The 23,841-nt window shown below is 42.4% G+C and overlaps 2 protein-coding genes and 1 non-coding gene across 6 annotated transcripts in view; 1 reads left to right on the top strand and 2 right to left on the bottom strand.

Moving 5' to 3' along the window:
- Positions 1–2,848, bottom strand: part of Usp37 (ubiquitin specific peptidase 37) — a 65,357-nt gene extending 62,509 nt beyond the window's left edge. For all 3 annotated transcript variants that reach the window (XM_040753326.1, XM_040753329.1, XM_040753327.1), the window contains exon 1: positions 2,669–2,848. The gene's annotated coding sequence lies outside the window, so the exon portion shown is untranslated. The remainder of the gene's footprint in view (positions 1–2,668) is intronic.
- A 194-nt stretch (positions 2,849–3,042) lies between these two features.
- Cnot9 (CCR4-NOT transcription complex subunit 9) lies at positions 3,043–23,152 on the top strand. Of its 2 annotated transcripts, XM_021227383.2 has the most exons (9): positions 3,043–3,452; positions 10,384–10,563; positions 12,272–12,387; positions 14,447–14,556; positions 15,412–15,521; positions 18,678–18,776; positions 19,246–19,337; positions 20,940–21,069; positions 21,301–23,152. In XM_021227383.2, exons 1-9 carry the CDS (start codon positions 3,429–3,431, stop codon positions 21,313–21,315), a joined length of 876 nt encoding a protein of 291 aa, XP_021083042.1. In that variant the 5' UTR covers positions 3,043–3,428; the 3' UTR covers positions 21,316–23,152. The 2 variants fall into 2 exon arrangements, with proteins under 2 accessions (XP_021083042.1, XP_005070554.1); XM_005070497.4 differs by having other exon boundaries at positions 3,044–3,452; positions 20,940–23,152.
- LOC121143034 lies at positions 5,734–5,842 on the bottom strand. Its single transcript, XR_005880171.1, has one exon. It is a non-coding gene; the product is annotated as a U6 spliceosomal RNA (small nuclear RNA).
- Positions 23,153–23,841: the final 689 nt, after the last annotated feature.

The following is a 23,841-nucleotide window of genomic DNA, read 5'->3' as shown; positions in this document are numbered from 1 at the left end:
GAGAATGATTTGATAACAGGAATAAGTAAAACATCATAAACTGGAGACCCTTTGTTGCTCTTTGTCCCCTGCTCATTTTCAAGTTTCTATGGCTAGAATCCAGGCTTCCAGCATGTTAAGCAAGTACCCTACAGCTGAGCCACATTCCCATCTGTTTTCCTTTGCAGAATGAAGTGTCTGTTGTAAGAGTACCAGAAAACTGATGCTTTCAAAAGACAAGATGGTTCTTACAGCATCTTACATCTCTATAAGTTTATAGCAATTTCCAATTTGATTCATTTAATCAATTCTTGAGAAACGAAAACGAAAGCGAGTTGTTTTATTTTTATTTTACTCTGTGTGTGTGTGTGTGTGTGTGTGTTTGTGTGTGTGTGTGTGTGTTATATTTCAGGAATAGATTCTGCCTAAAATAGCTTTTATCCAACCTGGGGGTTGAGAGTAGAGGAAAGAAAAATCGAGATGACTTCACTGAGAAAGTATTACTTAAGCTGAAAAATCAAGGCATAGTTGATTGAAGGATGGTAGCACAAAAGCCCTAAGCTAGAAATGTCAACAGAAATGAAATCGGTGTCACTAAAGGTTAGTTAAGAGAAAGGAAGAGGTGAGAAGATAAAACTAATGAAGTAGGCAAGACCAGGTTATGTAGAATCTCTCTTTCTCCTGGAATTCATGCATGCTAGGCAAACGTTTCAGCAACTGAGGCATATCCCAGAACAGGATTTTAAATTTTTATCTTCAAGTAATAAGCACCTTGGCAATGGGAAAGTCACTGAAGGGTTTCAAGCAAAGAAATTATATGTTATTTTTGAATGAATGGAGAAGTGGAGTTTGGAATGCAGAGAAAACAAGAGTTTAAAAAAAAGGAAGATCGGATGGGAAAGCAGTATTGTTTAACTCATAATTATAATAACAATTAATTTTTACTTGCCAGTTTTTGTGTCAATGCTCTGCCAAGTTTATAGCACTCATAACAATCCACTAAGGTGAGAACTATTATTATTTTACAGGTGAGACTAGAAGCCAGAGAAATAAAGTACACATTAAAAAGAACTGTGGTTTGAGCTAGAAAAGTATATGTGAAGATGGTCAGAAACAGATGCAAAACATATATTGTAAATAAAATAGGATTTGGAGAAGATATAAACACATAGGACGAAGAAATCAAGAATGTCTCTGAAGCTTCTACCCAGTGTAACTGAACAAATGGACATGTCACATCAAAATGGACATGCCACTTACAGAAATGGGCACTGGAAGGGTGAGAATTTGGGTAGACTCTGGTTTTAGCCCACACCTTTAATCCCAGCACTTGGGAGGCAGAGGCAGACGGATCTCTGAGATTTCAAGCCCAGTTTGGTCTAAAAAGCAAGTTCCAGGGCAGCCATAGCTGGTGGGGGGGCGGGAGGTGGTGACTTGTGCCTTTAGTGGGGGGAGTGAGTGGGGTAGACAGGCAGTGGATCTCCATGAGTTGGAGGCTAGCTAGGTCTACAGAGCTAGTTCCAGGACAGACAGAGATACATAGAGAAACTCTGTCTCAAAAAAAAAAAAAAAAAAAAAAAAGAGAGAGACAGAGACAAAGACTCTGGTTTTAGAGGTGTTACAGCTGAAATTCCCAAGGGGGAGGGATTGAGATGCTAAGCAGACAGCCCTCTATTTATTTGAATATGGAGTTGAAAATAAAAATTCTCAAGTTATCAATATATAGTGGAATTTAAAGCTTAGAGAGAAATGGAAGGGCAACAGAAGAGAACCCCAGCCCGAAGCCAAATCATTTTACCTTGTCAAATTTCTCACCAAGACAACCGATTACGTCTGCCACTGAGTTTTTCAGTCCCCAGTTTACCTTTTGCCAGTATGCAACGCTATTCTTTCATCTCTTTATCTCCTCTACCTGTTATTAAAAGTTAAGCATCTGGAAGCACCCTTCTTTTCTAGCACTGTACTCTTCTTTAGGCAATGTCATGCATATGCACGCTCCAAGTTTAACATGGCAAATGACACACATACTTATCTGTATGACTGGCCCAGAACCTTCCTCTTATCTTTAACCCAATAAAATCAAATGCCTCCTTAGCATTCTCTTAGATTTCTCTTTCAGCTAGACTCATAAGGTACTGTAACTCGCCAAAAGAACACCCGAAAACCAGTACAGCACAACTGTCCAAAGACAGGGAACTTGATTTAAAACTGGTAAACTGCACGTCGCCGGTAAGACTAGATACGGGAGGCAAGCAAATGCACGACAAAAATTACACTCCCTGACTTTCAATGAGCACTGTTTAAGACGAGGAAAGTAACGAATGGCCCACAGGGCGAGTGAGTATCACATCCAAGCTGTGAGGGCTATGTGGCAACGGAAGTCACCTGGAAAGACAGCAGGCCTTGTTAGGAGGCAAGCCGAGACCACCACAACCCTAGTGAACAGGAGCCAGGCTAAGAATGCGGAAAGCGAGTGACGATACGGTCCGCGTTAAAGGAGAGGGAAAGTGGAGGGGAAACACTCCAATGGGCGAACCTGTAAGGCACAGGGAGCGTCCAGGGACCCGGGGCAGGCTGAGCAGCAGCCGGGCGAACTCCAGAGTGGACGCCGAGTGGGCGGACCGCCCGGTGAGGGGGGGTAGGACTGGGGAAAACGGCTCAGTTCTGAAGCTTTCCCGGCCCGCCTTACCTGTGCCGCAGGGTCCCAAGCTGCTACAAGCCTGCCGGAAGCACAGAGTTCCCGCGGAGAGGGAGGAGCCGAGGGGCTCCAGAGGAAGGGGCTCCCCTGGCCCCAGAAAGCGAGGCCGTGCTCTATCCTACTCTCCTGAACCCGCTGATGGCGGGAACTGTGACTCTACGCAAACACGCACGCACGTACGCACTCTCGACGTAACCAGTCCGGGCGCGTGCGCGTCAGCGCTCAAGCCCCGCCCCATGCATTCGTTCCGCCCCTCACCAAGCCCTGCCCCTAACCCGGGCGGCCGGCCCCTGCCGTGACGGTACCGTAGTACACATGCGCACTCTCCATTTTACCGACTTTGGACCTCCCACCATTTTCCGCTCGCTCAGCCCGTGTGAGCATGCGCAATTTGTGTCCTTCCAATACCGCCGGCCTTTTCCCGCCCTTCTCTGGCCCTAGGAGGAAAGTCAGAGTTCACGCTCCTCTGGGGATATACCTGCTATGCCGGGGAAATACGAGGCCCAGTAGGTTGCAGACGTCATTTTTGTGCTGAATCTGAAGTGTCAAAGCACATACTCTAGGACTGTCAGCTAGGCCGAGGGCCAGGAGGCGGGAAAGGGCCGTGTGGGTGGAGGGTCAGAGGTGAGAGGTCAGAGGGCCGCGAAGGGGGAGGAGCGAGGCGGATGGCGGCTCCTCATCTCCGGCTGCAGAGCCGCTGAAGCTGGGACGCGGGTCCGGCGGAAGAAGGAGAGCGACGGCCGCTCCCAACATGCACAGCCTGGCGACGGCAGCGGTGAGTGGCTGCGCCCGGATGCCAGTCTCAGCCTGCTTCCTAGCTCCCACAGCCGGGCCCCGAGTCCAGCTGCGTCCGCCCCTAGCCGCGAGGCCCGGGAGTCTCCGGAGACACCGCGCCCTGACGGTGGCGGAGTCGGACCCCCGGCTGTCCCCGCCGTGTCCGTCTCCTCGCCTGGCCCGGCGCGCGGCCTCTCGCGTTCTTTTCCGGCGCCGAGGCCTGGTCCCCGCGCCCCGCGCGGCCCCAGCAGGCCATTCATTGATTCATTTGAGCTCAGCGTCAGTTTCTGGTCGCCGGTTGTGTGCTGGGCGACGGCGGGGATGAGGATAGTTCCATGGCCATTCGCTCTGGTCTCGTGCTCCTGGAACTCCTCGCCTAGAGTTCCCCATCTCAGTGGGAAGGAAATGGCTTCTAACTCAGTCCACTTGCTTTGCGTGTAGAAAGCCAGAGCCGTCAAGTTCAGGATGAATGCATCTGACTTACGGTCCTCTGCGTTTAAAGCTTTCCTCGCACATCTCGTTTTATCTTTTAACAAGAAAAGCTCATCACGTATTACACCTCCCTGAAGTCATCCTGTGGCTTTCGGGTACATTTGGAGAAAGACTCCTTGGCCTACAAGCCCTGTATGATGTGGTCCTTAGTCAAGTTTACGGGCTCCGTTTTTGTCACTGGCTCCTTAAGCGCCTGCCAAAAGTACATGCACATTTCGACTGCATGAAACAGTCTCTAGTTTCTTTACCTGGAATTGCCTTTCTTAGGACTGCCTCCATACATACAAGTCTGCCCTCAGAGTGACTTTTTCCGACCGTGTTCACAGTAGCTTGTAACCCCAACATTTTCTTCTGTAGAGTATTGATTTTCCAGTGTGTAATTACTGGATTATGTAACTCGTGGGTTGTCTGTCTTCCTCTCGGGGTCAGGAGCAGGCTCCCTCCCCCCCTTTGGTGAATTCTGTTTACTTGTTTCCTCACTGCTAGAACAGTTCCTACAAGGTAAGCAGACTGAATGGCACTCTGACAACCGTATGGAAAGCAGGATAGTTTAAGAACACTTACAAGCCTGGTAGTGGTGGTGTATACTTAAATCCCAGCATTTGGGAGGCAGAGGCAGGTGAATCTCTGAGTTTGAGACCAGCTTGTTTCACAGAGCAAATAGATGGTAGCCATGGCAAAAAGAAGTTCTCAAGATATATTTCTTCAATTATAGCTACAGTGCTGTACATAAATTTAAAAAACTTGAACATGTTATGCTGTTTGACCCACGTGGCAGCTCTGACAAGTTCTTTTGTACCATTCATCTGTTAGGATATTTAGTGAGGATACTGAAGAAAAAAAATTTGAAGCAGTTACTTCATAATCCATTATTCCCATGTTATTTTGATCTGAGCAAAAAAAAAAAAAAAGACATACTAGAATCACATGCAACAATACCACAAAAACCTAAATCTTTTGAAAAGATGCTTGGTTTTTGTTTAATAATGAAAACTAGTGTGTATGTGTTCATATTGTGGGTGTGCATGTGTGGAGGCCAGAGTCAACTTTGGGGGTTGTTCCTCTGGAGTGGTACTTGAGACGGGGTCTATCTCTTTAGTATATAGCTACGGAGATAGGAAGTACTGTTAAAGGGCAGTGGGTGCAGGCGTTATTTACTAGAGAGACAGTAGCAAAAGACACTGAGGTAGTTGGAATATAATAGAGTGTGCTCTTGTCATTATGTAATATATTCTGTCGTCAAAAAATTTTCCTATTGTGGGCTGAAAACAATGAAGGGTTATTTACAAAATTAATAAGTGTAAGGGGATAAAGGGAGATGGCTAAGCAGGTAAGAGGTCAAATCCCCACCATTCATATAAAAAGGCAGCTGTGACTTCCATGCCTGCAACCCCAGACAGAGCTCTGGGGTTAGAGACTGAAGAATCACTAGGGGTTGCTAACTACCAGCCTTGCCTCAAGGAAATATAGCCAGAAATGATTGAGGAGATTTCTGTGCACACCTCTGCCCCACACATGCTCATACTATGTAAAAAAGTAGAATGCAACTGATGTTTTAAAAAAAATGTAGCTAGTAAGGTAGGTTTGGGGGTCAGAAGATAAAAGATGCTTGCTCCAAGCCTGGTGACCTGAGTTTGTCAACAGAACCCACTGATGGGAAAGGAGAAATAACTCCCAGAGATTGTTCTCTAACTTTCACACATGCACCATGGCACATACACTCACTCAATAAGTAAATGAGGAAAAAAATAAAACAAAGCTAAGTAGTTGGTCTTTGGCTAGGTTCTTTTTTCTTTTTGGAATGCTTCACAAATTTGTGTGTCATCCTTGCCCACCAAGGCCATGCTAATCTTCTCTGTATTGTTCCAATTTTAGTATATGTGCTGCCGAAGTAAGCACTTTGGCTAGGTTCTTATACTAGCTAAATGGAGTTACCTAGATTAGTGGAAGTATGACATTTGAGTCTTATGTAATGAAACAGCCAAAGTAAACTTTAGGAGAGGCATTAGATACACCTGTAATAAAAGTTCTTCACTGATTTCTACTGGCAATTTTAGCATCCCTGAACGTTTGAGTTACTCTGTGTGTGTATATGTATGTGCACATGAAGAACTTTTATTGGTGCATGTGTGGAGGCCAGACATCAGTATCAGATGTCTTCCTCTGTGTTGTCTGCTTTTTAAACTATAATTACTTTCTTTTATGTATGGTATGTTCCCAGGTGTATGGGTTCAAGTGTGGGTGTCTGTGTTTAGACCTGAAATTGACATCAAATACCTCCCTTGCTCACTCTATACTTTGGCCTCCCTCTTGAACCCAGAGCTTGTGACTATGTTTAGGCTGGCTTCCCCTTGGGAGTCTCTGTCACTGCTAGGATTTCAGGCATCCACACTTGCAGGACTTTTTTTATGTGGGTCCTGGAGATCCCAACATCTGCCTTCTGCAAGACAAGTGTTGGGCTTCCTAGACACCTTGTTTCTCTTTTTCTTTTCCTTTTTTTCAGAATTTATTTTTTTGTGTATGAATGTTTTGCCTGCATGTATGTATATATGCACCTTGTGCGTTCCTGGTGATGTTGGAGATCAGAAAAGGATCCCCTATAACTGAAATTACAGATGATTGTGAGTTACCGTGTAGGTTCTTGAACCCAAGTCCTCTGGGAAAGCAACAAGTGCTCATAACTGCTGAGCTGTCTCTCTCTAGCCCCCTTGTTTCTTTTTTGAAAGAGGGTTTCTCACAGAACCTGGAGCTTCCCGTTTCAGTTAGACTAGCTGACCAACAAACCTTCCACCCGTGAGTTCTGGAGTTCCAAACTTTTGTATGGATGCTGGGGATCCAAACTCAGCCCTCATGACTTGAGCTGTAGGCACTTACTGAGCCATTTTCCCAGCCCATTTTATTATCTTTGTGTTAAAACTGATTGACTCCTAGATGCCCTGCTCTTTGACAGGAGCATACTCAATAAAATTAGTTCACTGCTGCCAAACCTCCTGTTTAAACTTAGGGCAAAGAATCTAGCTTCTCTTTGCTGGTTTACTTTCATTTATTAGTTTAGTGGATGAGTGAGTGAGTAAGTAAGTGTATGTGTGAGAGAAAGACAGACAGACAGACAGATGTTTGTTTATATAGAGAGAGAGACTTGTAGAAGTCAGTTCTCTCCTACCACGTTGAGCCCTGGGGATAGCAAACACCCTTACCCAGCTGAGTCATCTCACTGACCCTACTTTGATTTTTTTTTTTAAGTTGCTTTGAAGCTGACATGGACCTGTAACCTCAAGACTTGGGAGACATCAAGAAAGATTACAAGTCCCAGGCCAATCTGGTCTATATAATGAAACGCTAACTTAACACACAAACTTAAAAAATGGGTCCTAATAAGGATAGATAATACTTTAAGTATGCTTTAGAAAGCTTTTTCAAGTCATATTTCTTTGTTAATACTCAAAGGTACATTTTGTCAAGTGTAGTCAGCCTGTAATCCTAGCTTTCAAGAGGATGAGGCAGAAGGATTGCTGTGAGTTCAAGGCAAGCTTGACGTGCACATGTTGAGTCCCATGTTGAGCCACCTCATTTTGGGATGTATGTAATCTGTTTAATCTAGCCCTGTTCTTTATTTCATTTACTGCATCGGGAAGATAGTGAGCCCTGCTGGCCATCAAACATGTTTTCTCTTTAAGAAACCCAGCTTCATCAAATTTTCAATTCACCAAAGGAGTAAAATTATTTTTACAATTTACAGATAAATGTTTATTTAAAATAATCAAAAATGTCTTTCTGTTGTTCACCTTAGCTTTGTGATAATTCTAACTAACCGTTGATGGCTTACATAGGTGAATATCTTTCCTGAAATGAGTTTGGTTGAAAGGAAAAATATTAATTTGAAATATATTTTATACATACCATTTATCACAAAAGGGAGAACAACTCTCTACTAATTTGATAATACTTTTTTTTTGTTTGTTTTTTGTTTTTTGTTTTTCAAGACAGGATTTCTCTGGTTTTGGAGGCTGTCCTAGAACTAGCTCTTGTAGACCAGGTTGGTCTTGAAGTCACAGAGATCCGCCTGCCTCTGCCTCCCAAGTGCTGGGATTAAAGGCATGTGCCACCACCACCCAGCATGGTAATACATTTTAAAATGCATCTGTCAAAAAGAAACACTGTTGGGCTGGAGAGATGGCTCAGAGGTTAAGAGCACTGACGGCTCTTCCAGGGGTCCTGAGTTCAATTCCCAGCAACCACATGATGGCTCACAACCATCTACATATTCAATCTGGTGCCCTCTTCTGGTATGTAGGCAGAACACTGTATATGTAATAAATAAATAAACCTTAAAAAAAAGAAACACTGTTATCTTTAGTGAATTACAAAGGATAATATTAATATTCTCTGGAATAGAGCCCTGTTTTTTTGTTTTGTTTTGTTTTTGTTTTTCAAGACAGGGCTTCTCTGTATTGTTTTGGAGGCTGTCCTGGAACCCGTTCTGTAGAACAGGCTGCCCTCAAACTCACAGAGATCTGCCTGCCTCTGCCTCCCGAGTGCTGGGATTAAAGACATGTGCTGCCACTGCCTGGCTATTTTTAAATGAATTTTTAAGGTTTATTTTTATTTTATGTACATTGCTGTTTTATTGCATGTATGTCTGTGTGAAGGTGTTGAGTTTCCTGTAACTGGGGTTGCAGACAGTTGTGAGCTGCCATGTGGGTACTGGAAATTGAACCTTGGTCCTCTGGAAGAGCAGCTAGAGCCTTTAACCACTGAACCATCTCTCCAGATGATAATTAATATTCTAAATTAAACTTAAGATTTTGTGACTGGGTATTTATTATAGTTCAACTTGCTATGCAAATCCAACTGTTAATTAACTGTACTGTAACAATACTAAAGAAAGTTGTGTTAGAGTTGTAAAAAATAATTTCTTCAACTTGGAGAGGGGGTGCTTGTGATTTCAGTTGTATAGACCAAATGAGGACACTGATTCTACAAAGTGGTCTTAGATAAATTGAACTTTGGTTGTGTTAAACCTGTATTAACCTGTTTCTTAGCTTAGAGAGAGGATAGAGTGAGGAAACCTTTCCTTCTAATAGTAATCCCTAGAAAGTACAGGCTTCATCTGCAGCAGCAGAAAATACCTATGGTTGTCTATACCAGGTTTCTGAGAGAGGCCCTGGAGAACTTTGGGGGGATAATAGAAGTGATCTATGTCTTAATTGTGATGGTTACTAAGATATATGTTATCAAAATTCATTGAAAAGTGCACTTAACTGGGGTGTGCTTTTTTTGTATGTGAAGTATACTTATATAAAATTGATGCTTCTTTCTTACAGCAGAACTAAATAATTTCTAAAATTTTTTAAGGATTTATTTATTTATTATGAATACAACATCCTGCCTCCATGTATGTCTGCAAGCCAGAAGAGGACACCAGATCTCATTACAGATGGCTGTGAGCCACCATGCGGTTGCTGGGAATTGAACTCAGGACCTCTAGAAGAGCAGTCAGTGCTCTTAACCTCTGAGCTATCTCTCCAGCCCCCTAAAATATTTTTGAACTGGTAGTTTTTTAGAAACTGGTAGTTAATACAGCAGCTCTACTTTAATTGACAAAATTGAATCATTTTCCCTAGTCCACACAACTCTATAAATAGCTAAACTGAATTGAGGGCTTTGGGTGAGGATAGTTTGGTTTTTTTGTTTGTTTGTTTTGTTTTGTTTTACGAGACAGGGTTTCTCTGTATTGTTTTGGAGGCTATCGGTCCAGCTTGGCCTCGAACTCACAGAGATCCGCCTGCCTCTGCCTCCCGAGTGCTGGGATTAAAGGCGTGCGCCACCAACGCCCGGCCTTGTTTTTGTTTTTTTTAAGGTGATCTAATGGCCTAAGCATGTGTCCTTTCTTTTTGTGGGAATATGATTTACATACTTTTATTTTTTATGTAGTATGGTCCGTATGTCTTTTCATAAAGGGCTACATAATAAAGATGCACCAAGATATATTTAAGTCATCTCTTATTGATAGCTGTTTGTTAGTTTTCTGTCTTTTTTTGGTTTTTCCAGACAGGGTTTCTCTGTATTGTTTTAGAGCCTGTCCTGGAACTTGCTCGGTAGACCAGGCTTGGTCTCGAACTCACAGAGATCCACTTGCCTCTGCCTCCCCAGTGCTGGGATTAAAGGCATGTGCCACCACCACCCTAGTTTTCTGTCTTAAAACATCACAATATTAAGCATACTGGTATATCTTCAGTACAGCCTAAATACACCTATAACACAAACTCCTAAACATGGGCTCATTAACTGACAAACAGATTGAGTTACTTTCAATCAAATATATGTGTTTAGTAAAGCTATTATTTAGAAAAATACATTTTTTTCCTAAAGTGCTATTGCAGGATAAGACTTGATCTTACTATATAAATTGACATTTGTTTTCTTGTTTTCCCCTGAAGCCTGTGCCTACTACACTGGCCCAGGTGGACAGAGAGAAGATCTATCAGTGGATCAATGAACTGTCCAGCCCTGAGACGAGGGAAAATGCTTTGCTGGAGCTCAGCAAGAAGCGAGAGTCTGTCCCTGACCTTGCACCCATGCTGTGGCATTCATTTGGTACTATTGCAGCACTTTTACAGGTGGGTGTGTCCACAAGTATGAATTCAATCATGTTTGTCACACTTGAGTGTTTTTCTCTTCCTTGGCTCAAATGATTTTTGAAGACTTTAGAAGAATGATTGTTGAAATTTTTGTTTTCTTTTTGTTTGTTTATTTGTTAAGACATGGTGTCTCTTTGTAGCCCTGGCTGTCCTGGAACTCGATTTGTAGACCATGCTGCCTTTGAACTTACAGAAATCCACCTGCCTCTGTCACCGGAGTGCTGGGATTAAAGATGTGTGCTGCCAACACCTGGCAACAGGTGATTCTTAAGAAATATGTTGAGGGCTGGAGAGATGGCTCAGAGGTTGAGAGCACTAACTGTTTTTCTAGAGGTCTTGAGTATGATCCCAGCGACCACATGGTGACTTTCAACCATCAAAATGAGATCTGGTGCCGTCTTCTGGCCTGTAGGCATGCATGCAGATAGATCACTGTATACTAAATAAATAAATCTTTAAAAAAAAAAAAAGAAATGTTTAAAAACCGCTTTTAGAAGTATGACGGGGTAAATCTGTTTAGTAGGGAAGATCATAGATAAAGTCTGAGAAAAGAAAGTATTGAGATAAAGGTGTAGCAGCAATTGCATTAAAGGTAGGTTTCTCTGTGTTTTAAAAAATAAACAACCGGGCGTTGGTGGCACACGCCTTTAATCCCAGCATTTGGGAGGCAGAGGCAGGTGGATCTCTGTGAGTTCGAGGCCAGCCTGGTCTACATAGCCAGTTCCAGGACAGCCTTCAAAGCCACAGAGAAACCCTGTGTCGAAAAACCAAAAAAAATAAAATAAAATAAACAACCGTATCTGGTAAGGTAACTTATTGGGTAAAGGCAGTTGGTTGCTGCCAAGTGTGACAGCCTGAGTTTGATCCTTGGGACCAACACAGTACAAGGAGAGATCTGAATCCTGTAGGTTATCCTCTGGCTTCCACAAGTGGGCACACACCACGAAAGTAAATTAGACTAAGAAAAAACAATTGGAGTTTGAGTCAAGCCAGACTGGGAATTGATTAAAATGGAATAATCCCAAGGTAGTAGAATAATCATCCAGTAAAGTTCCTCCCCAAATTACTAGTAATCTTTCAAATCTGTTCGATAAATTCATACGGCACTCCAAGTAGCTAAGAGTCTATTAGTGTTATGGAAGGATTTGCAACTAAACAGAATTGTGTTCAACATGGTTCTCATCATTATAAAGTAGAATACAAGTTAAAGTTATGACAAGTTATATAAGGATCCCTCAATTAAAAGACTAGCTACAGGGGCTGGAGAGGTGGCTCAGTGGTAAAGAACACTGACTATTTTTCCAGAGGTCCTGGATTTGATTCCCAGCACCTCCTTTGTGGCTTACAACCAGCTATAACTCCAGTTCCAGGGCACCTGACACTCTCTTTCTGGTCTCAATGGGCACTGTGTATACGTGATGCACAAACATGCATGCAGACAAAACACCAACACAGGTAAAATAAAGATAAGATGGAAAATCTAGGAGAAAGTGTATGAGACCCAGTTGTTTCCATAGTCGTATTCCCAGGAGTGCATGGAAAAAGGTCTTGCCTAGTTAGTCCAGTATGCTTGTGATGAAAGGATAATTCAATTTCTGCAGGAATTTAAGTGATCCTTTAAAATTACTATGCTATGATACTGGTAATTTGTGATTAATTGCTGTCTGGGATTCTTTGCATTTTTCAGGAAATTGTAAATATTTATCCATCTATCAACCCTCCAACTTTGACAGCACACCAGTCTAACAGAGTTTGCAATGCTTTAGCATTGCTGCAATGTGTGGCCTCACACCCAGAGACCAGGTCAGTTCTGTGAGTGTGTTGGTAAGTTAATGGGGGTGGATAAGTGTTTTATAGGAACTTAGATAGCTTTGCTGAGTGATCAGAGAAAGAGCATGCAATGTGGTATGTGGGTATGAGTCTTCAGAGCTTTCCTTTTTTTTTAATCAGTTGGTGTTGGAGTTCCTTGTGGGTTGTTAATTTCTGCTTTTGTTTTTATACCTGAGATTGGCCTCAAACTCTGTTTTTGGTTTTTTGTTTTGTTTTGTTTTTCCAGGCAGGGTTTCTCTGTGACTTTGGAGGCTGTCCTAGAACTCTCTTTCAAGACCAGGCTGGACTCGAACTCACAGAGATCCAATTGCCTCTGCCTCCTGAGTGCTGGGATTAAAGGCATGCACCACCACTGCCCAGCTAGTAAATTTATTTTTGTTGTTTTTGGAGGGTTTTTTTCTTCTTCTTCTTCTTCTGAGACAGGGTTTTTCTGTAGCTTTGGAGCCTATCCTAGAACTCTATCCGTAGAGCATGCTGACCTCAAACTCAACAGAGATCCACATGCCTCTGCATGTTCTCCCCCCTTCCTCCCCCTGTGCTGGAATTAAAGGTATGCATCACCACTCACCACCATCCAACCTCAGTAAATATTGTGTGTGTGTGTGTGTTTTGTTTGGTTTTTCGAGGCAGGGTTTCTCTGTATTGTTTTGGAGGCTTTCCTGGAACTCACTTTGTAGACCAGGATGGCCTCGAACTCACAGAGATCCGCCTGCCTATGCCTCCCGAGTGCTGGGATTAAAGGCGTGTGCCACCAATGCCCGGCCAGTAAATATTTTTTAAGCACCTTTTCTCACAGACTTCTAAATCCTTCTTGTTTGTTTGTTGAGACAAAGTCTCACTATGTAACTCCAGGAACTCACTACAGTGGGTTAAACCTGAGAGTGATTGCTTTGTTTTGTTACATTGTTTTAAAATAAGGTTTTATCTGAGTTTGTCTATAAAATCACTATTCACTTCTAAATTAGGTTAAGGAATTAGTCTAAATGGATCGTTTTTTTATTTTCAGTTTTCAAGACAGAGTTTCTCTGTGTAACTACCCTGGCTGTCCTGGAACTCACTTTCTAGACCAGGCTGGCCTGGAACTCAGAGATCCTACCTGTCTCTACCTCCCAAGCTCTGGGATTAAAGGTGTGCACCATCACCTGGCATTAGTGTGCGTGCGTGTGTGCGTGTGCGTGTGCGTGTGTGTGTGTGTGTGTGTGTGTGTGTGTGTGTGTGTGTGTTAGAGGGCAAACACATGTGCCTGCTTGCCACTCCTGTCTAGGTGCTTACAGAGACTAGAAATCATCAAATACACCTGCAATTGTAGCTACCTCTCCTCTCCACTCTTTTTCTCTCCTCTATCCTACCCTACCCTACCCACTCCTCTCTTCCCTCTCTCCTCTTCTCCCCTTCCCCACCCTTCTCTACCCTACCTACCCTCTTCTCATCTCTTCACTTTTTTCTCTTCCTCCTCCCCTCCACCTCTCCTCTCTTCTTCTTTTGGAGACAGTGTTTCCAGGCTGGCCCCAAATTCATGATTCTCCTAATTTAGGCATGCCCTTGAGTTCTAGGAATTCAACAACATTGCAGCAACACATTAGCTTTAACATGTATGAATTGATCTTTTTTAAACCTGTCCTTGAGAACTTTTGAGGTATTTGGTGCAGACTGAAGGTAGATTGTAGGTTGTGTTGGTTTACTCACCCTAGCCTGGGTGGTGGTTACACATTGACACCTTGCTGAGTCTATATGATGTGTCAGTGAGTACAAGAGCGTATGCTTCTAAGCAGTAGGCGTCTCTGGCCTCTGACGTATGCTAAGTAGCCCTTAGCATTTCTTGCTTCTGACAAATATCTCTCCAAACCTTGACACATGTCTCCTAGGGAACAAAATTACACATTTCAGAAGGTTGGTCAAGGCTTAAAAAAAAACAATAAAATTTTTTTCTAACCATTCCCTTACTCTGGCGATTTCACATATTGTTCTAAGCTTAGGCATTTGATGATTAGAAGTCAGCTCTGAGGTCTAACTATGCTTGTTTCTCTTCCAGGTCGGCTTTTCTCGCAGCACACATCCCACTTTTTTTGTACCCCTTTTTGCACACAGTCAGCAAAACTCGTCCCTTTGAGTATCTTCGGCTCACCAGCCTTGGAGTTATTGGTAAGCTTTTTATTATTTTTGTTTTGTTTTTCTTGACACAGGGTCTCATATAGGGTAGCATGGCCTCAGGCTCACTATGGTAGCTGAGAATACCCTTGAATTTTTAAATTTCTGATCCTTTAATCCTCACCTCCAAGTGCTGGGATTATAGACACACTTTGCCATACTTAATGCAGTGCTGGGGATGGAACTTAGGGTTTCATGCATGCTAGGTAAGGACTCTCCCAGCTGAACTATACAGACAGCCTAGGTAAGTTCTTAGGGCCATTCTGTAAGCCTGAAATTCTTATGGTCAATAGTGATCTAAGTTGTGTATTTTGTTCAGCTTCTTACAGCTTATTCATTTTTTGTGTTTGACATCTCATTTACTAGTAAGTGCTTGCAAACTTAGTAAGCATCATTCTCAATGTTGCTAGTTCAGCTATGAGGATCAATAATCACATAGCATCAAGTTACAGAGGGAGTAAGGAATAACTTGATCAACTTTTAACTAAATTGAGTGAATTAGTTAAGTAACTCAGAGCTTTGTACTAAGCTAGTGTTCTTAACACTGAGCACTTCCCCACTTGCTTTATTTGTATTTTTTTACATTTTGACACAACATCTCATTAAGTTGCTGAAGCTGGTCTTGAACTCAGTATCTTCCTGCCTGTGCTTTCTCAATACTGGGATTGCACTCATGACTCTGCTGCTGACTCTTGATTTTTGTTCAAATGGATAGGAAACTGATTGCCTGACACAGAAACTACAGTCTGAATATCATATTAAATTCCATAACTTGCTTTGATAGTGCATAATAAATGTAATTAGAAATCATTTCTTTAAAATAATTTTGTTTGTTCATATTTTCCGTAGGGGCCTTGGTTAAAACAGATGAACAAGAAGTAATCAACTTTTTATTGACAACAGAAATAATCCCTTTGTGTTTGCGTATTATGGAATCTGGAAGTGAACTTTCTAAAACGGTATGTGCTTTTAAGTAAGATTCAACATTGTTATGGCTCTAGAATCATTTTCTGCCTCTCCAGGGAACTTATTGCAAAAAGTCAAAGCAAGCACTGATGCAGAGGCCATGGAGGAGTGCTGCTTACTGGCTTGTTCCATGTAGCTTGCTCAACCTGCTCTCTTAAAGCTACGTAGCCCTTACTGGCCTGATACTACATAGCACACGCAGACCTCAAATTTGAAACATTCTTTCTGCCTCAGACTCCTGAGGGCTGGGATTACTAGACTTTGTATTTACCTTGTATGACACTTACAACACCTTGCTCATAGTAGGCACACATTGAAATAAAGGTTTCTTGGTCAAGGCTATTATGAATGATGTAATAGCCTGGGAAGTATTTTTAAAATACAGGGGTATGGCTGGAGAGGTGGTTCAGGGGTTAAGAGCACTGGCTGTTTTTGCAGAGGACCCATATGGTGGTGACTCACAACCACCTGTAACTCTAGTCCCAGAGGATCTGTTGCCCCCTTCTGGGCACTGTGAGCACTGATTGCACATGGTGTATAGATAAAACATGAAGGCAAAGTATCCATACATATAAAAATAGACAAATCTTCCTTTTAAACATAGGGCTAGATAAATGACTTAGTAATTATGAGCACTTGCTGGATGATCATGTTCACATTCAGTGCCCATGTATTAAGCTTGACATCCTGTGCACACCTATATCCCAGCTCTGAGCAAACAGAGATAGAAGAATTATGAGGGCTTGCTGGCTTCCAGCCTAGAGGAAAGCACAAGCTCAGGCTTTGAGGTTGAGACCCTGCCTGGGAGGAATAGGTAGAGAGTAAGAGAGAACATCTGACACCCTCTTTGGCTTTTGCACAGACCTGCACCTATACATGGACATAGACTCATATAGACAAATACACAGATTTAAAAATTTTTAAAACACAGACCTGCTACAGAGTTCTTTTCCAAGGTAGTAAAGTTTAGTTAAGTAGGTGGTTATTGATTGGCTGATTGTTTATGTCTTTATTTGTGTATATGTGCACATGCCATGGTATACATAGGAAGGTTAGAGAGCAACTGGTGGGAGTGACTTCTCCTTCCAGCATGTGGTTCTCGGGTTTTAAACTCAGACTCTTGGGCTTGGTGGCAAGTGTCCTTACCATCTCATTGGCCCCTGATTGCTTGGTTTAAATACTGCTAGGTAAATAGATAATGTAGCTATTTAGGAACTAGGCATTATCCACTAGACATATGCCTGCCTTATAACTATTGGCAGTGCCTTAGAATACTGGTTACCTTAGAATACTTTGGCTACCTCCAAAGGATTGAAATTACCTGAAAAAGATATAAGGCAATGTGGTCTATAGATACAGGCTAAAAACTCACCAAGTGACACTTTGTTAGTAAATTTGCTCTTTGCTGTATATTTTATCTTAGTTTCCTATTGCTGTCATGACAAATTAACAAAATTAAGTGACGGCTTAATTTGTAAACTTATTCTTAGTTCTAGAAGCCTCAGATCAATTTCAACAAGCTGAAATTAAGCCAGATAGAGCAGGGCCATGGTTCCTATAAAGGCTATAGAGGAGAGTCCCTTTACATGCCTTTTTTGCTTTTAGAATTGCATTTCTTGTGTTCCGTTACATATAGTTCCCTTCTCTATACAACAAGCAGTCAAGCGTGTTCACATCTCATTCTCTTATATTCCCTTCTCCTTTGTGGTTTAAATCTCCATGTCTTAGAATGATGTTAGTGACTTTTAGGACTGTATGGGTGATCTCTCTAGCTCAAGATCCCTAATTATATCTGCAAAGACCCTGTTTTACATATGAGAGAGCACTCTCAGGGTTTGATGATTAAGACTTGGCTACCTTTGAGGCATTTTATTTGGTCCATCACAGTGATATACCTCAGTAAAACAAGAACAGCAGTTCTGATGGCACCAAAGAAAGATAATCATCATCCTAGTTATCTGCAAGCCATGTGACTCTTGCCTGTAATGCCAACACTTACAAGGCTGAGGCAGAGCCATTGCTGTGAGTTTGAGGCTACAGAGTAAGACCCTGTTGTGATACATTATTTATGATTTATTAAAGCTTGCCTGAAGATCAGAAAAGTAAAGCATCCAGCTTTACTTCTAGCCAGCTTTACAGCTAGCTCTTCCTTCTAGCTCAGACCAAAAAGGCCATCCTCAAACTGCTCCTGACTTCACTGCTCCTCAGATTCACTCAGACTGCTATGGTCTCAGTGTGGCTGGAGACTAACTCTCAGACTGAATGCCTCTACCTTTTATACCTCTCAAATCCTGGGATTAAGGGCGTGAGCTCTGATTTACTCTCTGGTAGCCCAGGGTAGTCTTGATCTCAGAGATCTATCTGCCTTTCTCCTGAGTTCTGGGATTAAAGGTGTGTACCACACTGCTTGATCTCTATAGCTTAAGACTGGCTTTGCGAGCCGGGCACTGGTGGCGCACACCTTTAATCCCAGCATTCGGGAGGCAGAGTCAGGCGGATCTCTGAGTTCGAGGCCAGGCTGGACTGACAGCCTCCACTACAGAGAAACCCTGTCTCCTAAAACCAAAAAAAAAAAAAAAAAAAAAAAAAAAGAAAAGACTGGCTTTGCTTTCTGAATCCTCAGGCAAGCTTTAACAAATCATAAATGTCACCACACCCTATCTCAAACTTTTTCCCCAAAATGATTGTCTATTTTAAATTAGAGGTTGGGGGTAGGGATCATTGTTTTTTGTGGATAGTTTGTTTGTGTTAAGCCTGTTTCAAGCTTATTTGGTACTCACTAAGTACCCTAGGCTGGCCTCAAATTTTAAGTAATCCTGCTGATAATTATCAAGGGCTTTTCCCTTTTATGTAAAATAAGAATAATGATACATATTCTTTTATTGTTGTTGTTTTTGGTTTTTCAAGACAGGGTTTCTCTGTATTGTTTTGGAACTCGCTCTGTAGACCCAGCTGGCCTTGAACTCACAGAGATCTGCTTGCCTCTGCCTCCTGGGTGTTGGGATTAAAGGTGTGCGCCACCAGTGCTCAGCTGGTTGCATATTCTTAATGGGTTCAATAGGAAAAATAAGACCTATAAATCACCTTTAGAAAAAAACCCTAACATATAGTGATTGCTCAATCCAATAATGTGTGTTCTCTTGCTCCAGGTTGCCACATTCATCCTCCAGAAGATCCTCTTAGATGACACTGGTTTGGCTTATATATGTCAGACATATGAGCGTTTTTCCCATGTTGCCATGATCTTGGTGAGTTCTTTACTATCTCTGCAACTTACTTCTGATCACATAACATAGTCCTTTTGTAAACTTAGTCTTCTAACTAGAAATAACTGTTGTGGTCATGATGGTACATGCCCGTCATCCCAGTGTTTATAAGGCAGAGAGAGACAAGAAGATCATCGTAGGCTTGAGGCCAGCATGAGTTCCACACCAGTCAGGTGAAGAATTAGTGCCCTGTCTCAAAATACTAGCTCGAATGGTAGTGCTTGCCTTTAATTCCAGAACTCTAGAGGCAGAGGAAGGCGATCTCTGTGAGTTTGAGCCCAGCCTGATCTATATATAGTGAGTAGCTAGGCTAGCCAAGAACACACAGACCCTGTCTCAAAAAGGAAAAGATAATAAAAATATGAAATAATGATTCTTAGATGATCTGATCTCTGGTGTCAATTTTAATTATTTTGTGTTTTTCCCCCCACCCTTGTTTTGGTTAAAACAGGGTAAAATGGTCCTGCAGCTATCCAAAGAACCATCTGCCCGTCTATTGAAGCATGTAGTAAGATGTTACCTTCGACTCTCAGATAATCCCAGGTAAAGATTTACAAGACTTAGAACTTCAGGGAAATAGTTTCATGGTTCAGCTCCTGTGTCTTAAGGATTGGAAAGGACGTAACTCTGGTTTATCTAAGACAAACTTAAGTTCCTATTAAAATCTAATTTTAAATATCCACTAGTTAGATCTTCCAGTTCTGACTCTGTCCTACACCGAAATGCCAAAAAGCCCAGGCAATTTCAAGGGAGACCATATCATGTGGTTTGGGCTTTCTATGACACTCCAAGTAGTCAGAGAGATAAGTGTACTTCCAAAGATCTCTTGGGAAGGTCCATAGCCCAGAGGCTCTTATGCTTGCAGTTCTCCGCATCCTGTAAGACGTGGTGGAGTTTATTACTTTTTCTCGGCCAGAATCATGCACTTTGAGGATGTAATGCACTTCAGAAATGTTTGACTTTTTGTCCTATTAATCTATAATTTATGCTGAAAGCTACATGCTCAGATTCTGCCAAACCACATAATGGAGTGATTTCTGAGTTCCTAGGAATCAGGTAGTTTGATTAGTGTGAACTCAGTCTCTAGGCACTGGGGTTATTCAAGCCCTAGCTATTCTTTGATCATTTTGTCCTGTTTTTCAATGATTCCTATCTTGCCCCCCAAGTTTGCAATATAACTATTAAAAATTCTATCTGTTTGAGTATAAGTGCTGTAACTGTTCAGAATAGACCTGTATGGAGTTGGCATTTGCCTTTTTTAGGCTTCTAGATAATAATGCTACCATAGTTTTTATTATTCCTTTCTTAATTAAGATTTTCAAATACAAAGTTAAAGCATTTCCTTAAAGACATAACTAATGTTAGTATAGAATTAAAATTCATTGATTTATCATACAAATGAAGTATGTCTGCTGTCCATGTACAATTTTTAAAATAATTTCATTAGACTTTGCCTAATGGTATTTTGACAGTATTTATTATAATAAATCAGAACAAGGGCTGGAGAGATGGCTCAGAGGTTAAGAGCACTGACTACTCTTCCAGAGGACCTGAGTTCAATTCCCAGCAACCACATGATGGCTCACAACCATCTATAATGAGACCTGGCACCCTCTTCTGACATACAGGCAGAACAGTGTGTATATAATAAATAAATCTATAAAAAAAAATCAGAACAAAATTTGAAGTGCAGTAAACTGTTGCACCATTTTATTCTGTTTTGCTTTTAAATGAAATTCTGCATTGGGGTATGCTGACAATATTCGTGGACTAAACATTCTAGATGTTTCTGAACGAACCTATGCATAACACCTGCTTTAAGAAGTATAGTAGTGTTGGTGGTGCACGCCTTTAATCCCAACACTCGGGAGGCAGAGGCAGGCGGATCTCTGTGAGTTTGAGGCCAGCCTGGTCTACAGAGCGAGTTCCAGGACTGGCTCCAGAGCAATACAGAGACACCCTGTCTCAAAAAACAAACAAAAATAATAATAGTAATTCTAGTAGCTTCTTGATTAACTTGACAAAGCATAGGTTTCTACCTAGGAAGTTGAATGTTTATGTCTAAGAAAGGTGTTCTTCTAAGCCCCAAAATTTGGGTTTATTTGTTGTCTCCCTAGTTGGTTTATTTGTTTCTTTCTGATGTAGGGCACGTGAAGCACTCAGACAGTGTCTCCCTGACCAGCTAAAGGACACAACCTTTGCCCAGGTGCTAAAAGATGACACCACCACCAAACGCTGGCTTGCACAACTAGTGAAGAACCTGCAAGAGGGCCAGGTCACCGATCCCCGGGGAATTCCCCTGCCCCCTCAGTGATCTTCCCTGTTCCTTCCCACTACCCCATAAGTTGGGAAGTGGGGGGTGGTACCTCTGAGGAAAACAGCTCAGGTTTTATTGCCGACTGGGAATAGATAGCCTCAATGCTGAACTGCACTGGAGAAAAGGGGCAAGGTACCCGCTGAGGTGTGTGGGCTGACTGGAGGTCCTGGATCCCCCTGCTGCCTCCAGGAATTGGGCTCCTGACACAGCAGTCTGCCGCCACAGCCCCAGGAGGGTGTCAACACCAGCAAATGCTGTATTTGCAGCATGCCCAAGAGGAGCCTGCTCCTGAACCTCTACTAGCCACTGGTAGAGAGGAGACATGGTAATAGCAGCAACACTCTAGGCATGGTGAACGCCTGGGACCAGCCATGTCGCTTCTTCTTGTCTTGTTTTTTCAACGTTGCCTTCCTGGAAGACTCAAGATGTGTCTCCTCTCTCTCAATATTTGTTTACTTTGAGTTTTTGTTTTTAATCTCAAGAGAGAGGTGTGTTTAATGGACACAAGCTGTAGTTTTCAGCAAAACTTTGTCAATTGGCACTGTTTACAAGTCTGTTAGCTGCATAAGCTCAATAAAAGTTGGTCTGGGCATTGCATCCCCTCTGGCAGGCCAATAGCTGCATCAGGCTGTTGGATAGAATGGGAGGCAGGGGAAGTGGAAAGCCAAAGGACAAGCAGGAACTCTCCACCTGTCCCCCTCTGCTACCGTTCTTTCATTTCCAAGCCTGGCTGCCGTGAGTACCTCAACCTTGGTTCTGGCTTTAGCTACTAGCTTTTCCAAATCTCAGCGCTTTCTGCTTCTTTTAACCACTTACACTTAAAGCAGATGTCTTAATTTACCCAACTTTCCTGAAAGAGTATTGTACTGGGGCAGGAGGGATGGCAGTCTTCAGATCAAAGATGATTTCCGGGTGTGTCTTCTCAAGGGAAGCAAGCACTTGGATCCAGGATTAGGCTCTGTGATACCATTCTCCTAGTGTGAGTTTCAATAACACCATCTCTCCTCATGACTATACTTGAAGCAGTATTAGCTAAATGATTTTCTTCTGATTTAAGATGAATGGCTAGATTCTGCTGGCTCAGTTTCCTCCCCCTTTTAACACATTTTCTTTGGTCTATGGAAACTACAGGGTTGCCACTAAAATATTTTTTACTTGTTGATAATGTGCCAGAGTTCCCCTTCCATCTCTGTGGGCTTGAATGTATAACCTATTGTAAACTGCCTTTCTTTCTGTGACCTTCCTCATTGTCAGCACTTGTTCTTTCTCTGTCATCCTCATCTCCAAAGATGGGATTATTGATCCATCTCTAGAGAGAGATCAATCTCCAGCCCATGTCTCACACACCTGCAGATAGCTGTAACAAGTTTGAGGAAGTTGTATAAAGGGATGACTACTTAGAGAAAAATCTTTGTAGAGGCAGCTGAGCCAACCCAAGGGCTCTTTAAGCCGACTTTCACAAAGGAAGCCGGCCTTGTTAGTTGGCTTCTGTCTCTAGAGCCAAGAAAGTAGTGATTAAGTAGCCTAGATTTAGGAAGGATAGAATAAGCACTTATTTCCTTGCCTTCCAATTTGAAAAGGAGACCCTGGCCTCAGGCCTAAAGAGGAAAGGTCTTAGAGAAAACAGAAAACAGCATCAATTTGGCATTTTGATTCACTCCAGTTTGTGATCTGAAAAGTTTAACTAGGGTACCCTGATATTTGAAATTTGCCTTCCTACTGAGCCAAAGTTTCTCATTCCTCTCCACTGGGGGAGCAGCTGAGGCCTGGGGCCTTGCTCCCTTGGGACATTCTCTCCATCTTTTGGTGCATTGGCCATGTTACTGTGCCAATCATGTCTTAATTTGTGTCCCATTTGTCCTCAGTTGGTCTTGGAGCCTACCTGCATAGGAGTTGGACGGGGAGGGGTGCAATGGGTCTCATTCCCTGTGGTTGGTCCTGATGTTGTATGTATTATATAGAGACTCTTCCCCTTATTATGTGTTTTCCATCCCTCTCCCTCAACAGGATTAAAATAAAACATGCTCTGGTTTTTTTTAAATTTCTTTTAATTGGGGAATTTATTCTATCAGCATAGAGACATCTAAGCACTTTACTCTGATAATCGTTGTTGACCCTTCCTCTGCCCTGTCTGCTTACACACAGACTGCCCTGCTAAGAAGAAGATGGTCGTTCCTTTGTGGGCAGAAAGCTACAATTGGTCATGAAAGCTGTTTGGGGGTCTAGGGTGGTGGCCTTACCTGAGAAGTATCTCTTGCACAGGCAGAACCTCACTCCTGGCTTCTGTGCCTGGGTGGGAGAGATTTTTGTAAGTAAAGAGGTAGTGCTTAACATTGGTTATGCAGTGCTTACATTTATTGTGGGTTTACATGTCATCTTTGGAGTCAGGGCTTAGAGGACATCTTTAGAGTTGACCTCGTGCCTGGCTTAGTGGGACACAACCAGCATCTGGCTTTTCTTTTCAAGGGTTTTGGAGAGCTATAATGTTCTACTAGGACCTGAGGGCTTGGGAGATGACTCATTAGGTCAAGTGCTTGCTCTTAGTTTTATGATAAGACCATGACCAAAATCAACTTGGGGAGAAGGGTTTATGTCCCCTTACAGATTACAGTCTGTCTTCAAGGGAAGGAACCCAGAGTCAGGAACAAACAGAAGAAAAGTAAGCTGGAGTTGGTGAGAGGTCCAAGTTTGGTCACCCCAGAATCCATGTAAAGGTAGAAGAAAATGCAG

This window comes from Mesocricetus auratus, unplaced genomic scaffold (genome assembly GCF_017639785.1).
Source record: "Mesocricetus auratus isolate SY011 unplaced genomic scaffold, BCM_Maur_2.0 Super-Scaffold_100010, whole genome shotgun sequence".
NCBI lineage: Eukaryota > Metazoa > Chordata > Mammalia > Rodentia > Cricetidae > Mesocricetus > Mesocricetus auratus.
Note: the sequence above shows the minus strand (reverse complement) of the source record. Positions and strands in the feature narration are given on the sequence as shown.

Coding starts and splice junctions, on each gene's coding strand:
- Cnot9 (XM_005070497.4), top strand. CDS start 3,429: ATGCACAGCCTGGCGACGGCAGCG. Junction 12,388..14,446: donor GCCTCACACCCAGAGACCAG/GTCAGTTCTGTG, acceptor TTTCTCTTCCAG/GTCGGCTTTTCTCGCAGCAC. Junction 19,338..20,939: donor CGACTCTCAGATAATCCCAG/GTAAAGATTTAC, acceptor TTTCTGATGTAG/GGCACGTGAAGCACTCAGAC.